Below are 9,121 nucleotides of genomic sequence, written 5' to 3'. Positions count from 1 at the left end.
CTGAATCAATAAATCTCTTTCTTTTCACTTTTCTTCATTCATCTCTCAATTTCCATGTCCCTCTCCAATTTTCTCCTCCCTCCTATCCTTAAATTTGAATTTGGTTATAGTGAGAAAGACTAGACAACAGTGGAATTTTTGTTTTTAAACTGTAGATAAGTTTGAGAATAGCAAGTCAATTATTTTCACAAGTCAGAATGTTAATTACTTCCAGGGAGAAATGAGCAGATTGTAATCAGAAAAGGCTAGATTTAATACTTTTAAAGTACTGACAATGTTCTATTTCTTTATCTGAGTGGATACTGTATTGTATTTGTTTTGAAATAATTTGTTAAGTGAAATATTTATGACTTATACCTAATTTTGCAAGTATTTTATATGTTGTTTTAAACACATAATTGGAACTCAACTTTTTCCTGATATAATATTTGGGAGGAACCGTTCATGTGTTTCCATGGTTTCTATTCTTTCCAAGATCTGTTGATCTGTTCTTCATGTTCCATATCATCTTCCTCCTCAAATTTTCATTTTGTGGAGTTCACTCTGAATTGACTTCAATTGCAAGTTGAGCATCTCTAATCAGAAAATCCAAAACACTATGAAATCTGAAACCCTATGACCACTAACATGACACTCAAAAAGTTTCAAGTTTTGGAGTTTTTCAGATTTTGATTCTGGGTTAGGGATGCTACACTGGTAGTCTATGCAAATACTACAAAATATGAAGATATTCAAAATCCAAAGCACATTTGGTCCTACACATTTCAGATGAGGTATGATCAATCTGTACTTACAATCTAAGGATACTGTGTTTTGATTTACACAATGAAACTGAAATACATTGTTTTTTTAAAAAACAGCACACTTTGAGTTGCCAGAAAGCAAAGCTGGTTTTGTTTTATTTATGTTTTACATTTTACTGGTATGTAATAATTACAATTTGGGGTTACAATGTGATTTTTCCATGCACATATACATTATGCAATGATTAAATCAGAGTACTTTTTACAGTCATCACCTTAAAATTTTATCATTTCTTAGAATGAGAATATTCAAATTCTTCTCTTATAGCTGTTTTGAAATACACCATAGATTTTATTTTTTTTTAACTGTAGCAATCCTAATGTACAATAGAACACCAGAACCTGGTAACAAATCCTTCATCATCTATCCTTTCTACGCTCTCTGGCCTTTAGTAGTACCATGTAAGTTTTAATTTTTTTGTAAAAGCTATCATGAAATTCAAGAGTTACCTGAAATTTAAAAATTTTAGAGCATCTTCTCTAACTTTTACCACTGCAGTGTAGAAATAATCACGTCTTCATCTTTGTCCTCCAAGAACTTGAATCCTTTCAGGACTATGGGTTCATGAGAATGTAGAAGAAAGATTGTATTTTTCAGATCACATGTAACCATGCACCTACGTTATGGTAATTTTATTTTCTGCATGTTGCTCTTCCTACATTGCTAGCTAATTGAGAGCAAAGACTCTCAACTCATATTTATATTTGTACTTATAGCCCCTAGTTCAATACTTGATTCTGTTAGCAGATCAGTGTTGTATTTTTAAATTGATTTGTTTCCTGGAGTTCCTTCTGAAGGACCAGTAGGTATGCAGCAACATTTGCATCTTTATAGAAACAATGCAGTATTAGGATTATACCCCCTTAAGAAATAGTTTAAAGCTAACTGTTACTATTTTTAAAAGACAGTTAAAAGGAAGCCAATTGCATAACTGGGGTGTCATAATTCATGCACATATTCACATTTGTTGTTATTCTTGATATGGAATAAAAGCTCAGTATGGATGGCTATAATAGATTCATGTAACAAGTTTGCTTACATATTCAAGAGTACTTATATATTTCAGCATATTTATATACACTTGTAGTCAGTGGTTCAATATTAGGCAGCCAAAAGTTGCATGACCAAGAACTGAGATCTGGAACTCTTAAACATTTTATTTCTAGACAAGTAGAATTTTCATTATCTATGTCAATTTAATTTTTAATATCCCAGTTGCAACTGACCTGGAAACCCAGGGTTTCTAAGGAAATCTTTTCTTTGAAATTACTTCAGGCTTTGTGACAGTTTGTTAGATGACAAAATAAGCTTTCCATTCCTGTTATTACTTTAATCTACTTTGGTTGCTAGTGCTCTTTTGTGAGTTTGAAAGTAGGAGATTTCTGAGGAATATTTATGTTTTTGTTCTGGTAGAATTCAATGTCCAATCATGCTTGTCTCTTGGTTTAATTAACACAGAACATTAAGTTAATGAGGTTAAACTCATTCGTTTAATTGCCAAATATTCTGTACTAACCTGTAAATTCAGAAAAGTCAATATTTTAAGATGAATAGCAAGCACACTAGACAAAGAAAGTTAGCATTTAATTTGAAATTTTACTTCTTCTACTAAGTTACTGAGTACTCCAGGACAACTTATTTAACCTCTCAGGTTAAAAAGTGAAAAAAAAAAATTGGCATTAAGTCCATCTGAACTAATTCTTAGAGATGTAGAGAAGATTGAATATAATAATAAATGTGAAATTAATGTTTAAACTGTAAAATATATTGAATGCACTTAATATGCTTTATATCATTGGAACATGGATAGAAGATGTGAAGCCTATTGCTTCATTCAATTTTAAAAGTAGTATCACAAAAGTTTCTGTACAGCATCATCTATCTTTCATTAATCTTAGAGTTATAGAAATTACCAACATTTTAATTTAACATTTATTGAGAAATTCCAGAATTTCAAAGGAGCAACATTTCTAAATATAACACTCTATGAGGTTTATGTTATGATCAGGTATCACATTCCTATTAAAGACCAGAGCTCATTCTTGAAGCTAGATTTTGGGAAAGGCATAATAAGTGTGCTTTCTGGCTTATAGCTCTGGGCTTGAAGGAAAATATTTACATCAGTTTCTAAGTATTTTAGTGTTGATCCACTAACATGTTTTATAATATTTTTGATAAATTTTAATACAACAGGAAAGTGCAAAGAATAATGACAACCAGCTGCATTCTAGCTATCCACATACAGCAGTGATTATTGGCTTACAAAATTGTTCTAAGTCAAGTGCTACCGAGATCAGGAAATATAACTTTAGTTGACACCTAAGAGACCATTTATATTTTCTCATTCCAGTAACAGTGCCTGTTCCTCCTGTCATAAGTGGCCCTTGTCCAACCACTTAGATAACCCACTGCTTTCTGATTTTCCTTTTTATAATTTTGTCCCTCAAATATACCCTACATGCTATCATATGCTCTTGCCCAGGATTATGATACCATGGAAACCATTGGGTGTTAGTTGTTCATGTCTACCCCATGTATATAATGGAGTTCTTTTGGACACATCTTCCCACCTTCATTTGTTGTAAATGGTTTCCACTGGTTTTTATTTTGCTGTCTAGTTGCTCCACCTGTTTTTATGTGGACATTCTGAAAGACTGAAAGACTTGCTAGCCTGGATGCTACCATCTTTCCAGACAGCTATTATCATTTTGTCATTTTTTCCACTAGAGTTTTTTCTCTTGCTCAAAAGAGAACACTGTCTCACTCATAACTCACATCTTCAGTCACACTTCCCTTCCCTTCTTCCCAGTGACAGCCATCATTTTAAATCTTTTAAGTTATGTATCTTTAAATAATGTGTGATATTGTTTTATAGGAGCATTTTCAATTTTATAAAACTGGCATATTGTACATGTTCTGAATTTTGGTTTAATCACTTAATAAGTAGTTTTTGAGGTTGAAATTCCGTCCTGTAGATTTTTGGTATACTTTTGAGTGAACACATAAGATTTTATTTATCCATTCTCCTACTCATGGGCATTTGGATTATTTTTAGTTCTGTATAATGACAAACAATGTAATAATTGATCTCTCATACTTACCTTCTTATGCCCCTGTGTAAGAATACAAAGTTCCTAAATGGAACTATTGGGTGTGGTCCTTGCAATGGTCGATTTTAGTCAGTGCTTCAACATGACTGTATCAATTAACATTTCCATCAGCCAATCTCATAAGTGCCAATTGCTTCTCATTTTCGCCAAATGATTTTACTCAACTTTCAAGTTTTGGCCAATCTAGTCAACAAAAAGTAAAGTACTACATCTACACAATGGAATATTACTCAGCCATAAAGAAAAATGACTTTATGACATTTGCTGGTAAATGAATGGTTCTTGAGTGTTAAGTGAAATAAGCCAAACTCAAAGAAAACAAAGACCAAATATTTTCTCTGCTATGTGAACACTAATTCACCATAAGGGGAGCAGGGCAGAATAGAAGTTCAGTGAATTAGATAAAAGGGAATGAAGGGAAGGTAGGGAAAGGAAAAGGAAAGAAAGTGGAATGAATCTGACATAACTTTCCTATGTACGTATATGAATACGGCACAGTGAATCTCACCCTTGTGTACCTCTGCAAGAAATTAAGTTTTGAAAAACTATGGGTAAATGTCAGTAAGATCAATACAGAGAAGGGAGCAGGGCATGGGGAAGGGGCAGGAAAGGAAAGGCACTGGGGTCTGAATAAGAATAAGATATATTCCATGCTTGTATAATTATGTCAAAATGGATTCTACTTTCATGTAAAACCAAAAGGAATCAAATAAAAAAGTACTGATTCTCAAGTTTTTATTTCTCAATTTGTTCTTGAGTTTAAAATCATGTTTGAAAAGTTTCCTGTATGTATGTTTGGAGCAAGAGATGGAAGATTTTATCATTTTTTCAATCTTTTGTTTGGCAATGATGTCTTTTATGAATATTTTTTCTTCCAATTTGAATAGGTTTCCATTATCAAATGACTACTTATTTTGGCCCAGGCTTGCCTTAATTAACTTATTGGATCATAACTTAGGACAAATTGTAACACATCGATCGAGCCCTGGTGCCTGCCCTGCATGGATCCATCACTGTGCCATGTCCCCACACAGACACATGGTGCTGTGGCTCCCCATCTACCAATGTGCGGCAACCTCTATCTGGGGACACCTCTGCTGCAATTTTGGATTACCCCCAGTGCCACTGCTGCCAACTTTAGTTGGGGCAGCTTCCATCTTAGGACATCTGCCGGAGACTAAAATCTCATTATCAAAGTATCTGAAGGTTGGCTGCTGCTGCCACCAACTAGAGACATGGTCACTTCTGTCTAGGGATAACAGCCAGAACTGAAAGATCACCACCAAGGGCCCTGCAGACTTGCTTCCATCTGAGTTATCCCTGCTATGTGTACAAATAGCTACCATTTTGCTGCAGAGGCAGGAGAAAGTCTTGCAAGGGGTTGGTAGGTGGGAAAAGGGTGTGAGGTCATTTTGATCCCAGCTCATTCAGCCAACCAGTTGGGCACCAACATGGATCCCAGGGACAGCTCAGGCAGCATTTGCTGGGATATATTCCAGCCTGGTCCACAACTCCCTTCCCAATATGGCATCCACTGATCACCTGGTCTTGCCACTTTGGATATCAACAGGACCCTCTCTCTCTCCTCAATCCCCATTCTCTTAACCTCCCCCTAGCCACCAACCCAGCACAGTGCCTACAACTACCTGGATGGCCCATTGCTCTCAATGCCTGGTTCTGATTTTCCCAACACAGAACAACTTTCCAAGACAGGCACACAGGTCCCATCACTCAACCTTCAGGACCTCTGGGGAGAGAGGTTCCTTATTGAGAAGTCAAATAAGCAGGGGCAGAAGAGATATAATTTAGAGACTAAATTATTGACAGGAATGTGGGATTCACAAGTGAGGGAAGGGGGCTAAGCCAGGCTCCTGCACCACATGGAGTGGACCCCAAAGGAGAGTCCCTGTGTACAGTCTTTCAAAGGGACTTGCAACTGCTATACACTGCCTCCAGGAGTCCTGCCTTCAAGTCTAATCTTCCAACCTTAATAACTTTGATCATCCTGAGGGTGGAGTTACCAGCTGACTCCAGACAACCCCACTTATCTGAAGAGAAGGGAGGCAGAGAAGATATTGAACTCCAACAGAAACAAGTATTTAATTTTCCTTCAAGACTCTTATTTTTTCTCCCCTTTTTTTCCCTCTTTTTTCTTCTTTTGTTTCCTTTTATCACATGCCCATCATATTTGAATAGTATATAACAGTTTTGTTGTAGTTTTTTTTTTTTAATTACTCTATTTTCATATTATTTATCTGTTTCCTTGGAGTCTCTTTCTCCCTTTTCTCCTGCTAACAACCAACTTCTTTTAATTCCGCTTTTACTCTTCCTATGATCTAGTACCTCTGTATTCTCACTTCATACCTCATTTGACATTACATCTTACACCCCTCCCCCATTCTCTCTACCATTAGAAATTATAGACCTTATTGCAAGCCTGTTGTTTATGTTGTAGATAATAATCAAACACATCATTTCTGTTTATTATGAAAATGGTGTTAACATCTTAATAGGGGCTACTTGGTTTAAGGCTGCATATTGTTTGCATTAGGTGCTGTAAATATAGATCTCCCCCTTAAAGATGAGGTATTGGAAACCTGCAGGGACACTATAAATCAATAGGATGGAAATTGTAACACCTCAGATCCAAACTTTTAGAGGGGAAGACACATGAACAACATGAAAAAAACAAGGGAAGAAAACACCCCCCAAAACCCAACATACTATATTAAATAGAATCCATGGACAGCACGGTAGAAGAAATATCAGAAAGGGAGTTCAGAATATACATAATTAAAATGACCCATGAAGTAAGGATGATATAAAGAAGCAAATGCAGGCAACAAAAGATCACTTCAAAAAGATATAGAGATTCTGAGGGGAAAAAAAAAAAAAAAAAACAGAATTCCTTGAAATGAAAGAAACAATTAATCAAATTGAAAACTCAATAGAAAGCATCACCAACAGATTAGATTACTTGGAAGACAGAATCTCAGACAATGAAGACAAAATATTTAATCTTGAAAATAAAGTGGACCACATAGAGAAGATGGTAGGAAATCATGAAAGAACCTCCAAGAATTATAGGATAGCATGAAGAGACCAAATTTAAGAATTATTGGGGTTGAGGAAGACACAGATATAAACCAAAGGAATGAACAATCTGTTCATTGAAATAATATCAGGAAATATTCCAAACCTGAAGAATGAAATGGAGAATCAAATATAAGAGGTTTACTGGACACCAAATGTACAAAAGTATAACAGATTCACACCAAGGCACATTACAATGAAAATGCCCAACATACAAAATAAAGTTAGAATTTTAAAGGCTGTGGGAGAAAAGTATCACATTAAATGTAGGGGGAAATCGATAAGGATATCAGCAGTTTTCTCAGTCCAGACCCTAAAAGCTAGAAGGGACTGGAGCAAAATATGTTAAGCTCTGAAAGAACATGGATGTGAACCAAGAATCTTATACCCAGCAAGATTAATCTTCATATTTGATGACAAAGTAAAATACTTCCATGATAAATAAAAGTTAAAAGAATTTAAAAATAGAAAGCCTGGTACAGAACATTCTCAGCAAAATATTCCATGAGAAGGAAATGAAAAACAACAATGAAAGGCAATAAAGGGAGGAACTACACTAAAGAAAAAGCCAAAGGAGAAACCAAGTCAAAAAACAAAAATAAGTCAAAATGACCAGGAATACAACTCATACCATAACAATAACCCTGAATGTTAATGATCTAAACTCATCAATCAAAAGACATAGATTGGCAGATTAGTTTAAAAAGAAAGACTCAATAATATGCTGCCTTCAGAAGAAGACTCATCTCATAGAAAGTGACATCCACAGAGTAAAGGTGAAAGGATAAGGAAAAACATCCCATGCACAAAGACTCAGTAAAGAAGCAGGGGTATCCATCCTCATATCAAATAAAGTGGACTTCAAGCCAAAGTTAGTCAGAAGGGATAAAGAAAGGCATTTAATACTGCCTTTAATGGAATCATAAATCAACAAGATGTAACAATCGTAAATATTTATGCCCCAAACAATGGGGCATCTATGTGTGTCAAACAAACTCTTTTTAATTTCAGGAATAAATTAGACAACACAGTAATACTGGATGACTTTAACACAATTTTCTCACCACTGGATAGATCTTCCAAACAAAAATGGAGCAAAGAAATCATAGAACTCAATAATAATACAATCAATAATTTATACCTAACAGACATATATACAATAATCCATCCATCATTGAGCGAGTACACTTTTTTTCTTGGCAGTGCATGAATCCTTCTCTAAAATAGACCATATGTTATGCCACAAGCAACTCTTTTTTTTCTTTTCAGTTTATTGCATGAAGGAGTTACACCAGTCCAAGTTAAAAGTGGACCCCAAATGGTTACATTATACAAGCTTTGAGGTTATTAAACTTGTGACAAGGGACAGAAGGGAAATTCTACTCATTGCAAGGAAATCTTCACTTAAGCTTCAGTGAGCCACAAGCACTTAAAACCCATGAAGCTTCAGTTGATCATCCTTAGCCAGTCCAATCTCTACCAGGAACTGACATATGTTCTTGTGCTGGTCACCCTGTAACTGAATTACTTCTCCATATTCTGGATGCTCAATTACAGTACCATTGCAGGCAAATTTCTTCTTAAACACCTTCACTAGTTTATTTTTATCGTAATCATCAGCGATCCCTTGGACAGTGGTAAGGGTCTTCCTGCCATTTCTCTGTTGAATTCTTATATGGATATAATCCTCAGTGCCAGCAGGAAGCAGGTCATCACCCTTACTTGCATCAGCAAAGGGGTCGAAAGCGTAGAGGTTCTGGATAGCGGACATACGATATGATTCCTTGTCCTCGGTGGAAAATGACCTGCCTGCGGAAGGCGGCTGTGGGAGAAGGCGGGTGGCGGGGAGGAGGGGGAAAGAGCCTGGGGAAGCAAGGGGGCTGGAAGGGGAGGCTGCTGAGTCCTCCACAGGCTCAGTGACTGGGGCCGCAACTCTTTGCAAATACAAAGAAAAAAAGTAGAGATACTACCTTGTATTCTATCAGATCATAATGGAATGAAATTAGAAATCAATGATAAAGTAAAAAAGAGAAACTATTTCAATACATGGAGACTAAATAATATGCTATTGAATGATGCATGGATAGCAGAAGACATCAGAGAGGAGATAAAAA

The 9,121-nt window shown here is 35.8% G+C and overlaps 1 protein-coding gene across 1 annotated transcript; it reads right to left on the bottom strand.

The window, feature by feature from the left end:
* Positions 1 to 8,326: 8,326 nt before the first annotated feature.
* On the bottom strand, positions 8,327 to 8,799 carry LOC306664754 (eukaryotic translation initiation factor 1-like). Its single transcript, XM_079145799.1, has one exon. The coding sequence runs from the start codon at positions 8,776 to 8,778 to the stop codon at positions 8,437 to 8,439; it is 342 nt and encodes a 113-aa protein (XP_079001925.1). The 5' UTR covers positions 8,779 to 8,799; the 3' UTR covers positions 8,327 to 8,436.
* Positions 8,800 to 9,121: the final 322 nt, after the last annotated feature.

Source organism: Sciurus vulgaris, assembly GCF_902686455.1.
Source record: "Sciurus vulgaris genome assembly, chromosome: 6".
In the NCBI taxonomy this organism is placed as follows: Eukaryota; Metazoa; Chordata; class Mammalia; order Rodentia; family Sciuridae; genus Sciurus; species Sciurus vulgaris.
Note: the sequence above shows the minus strand (reverse complement) of the source record. Positions and strands in the feature narration are given on the sequence as shown.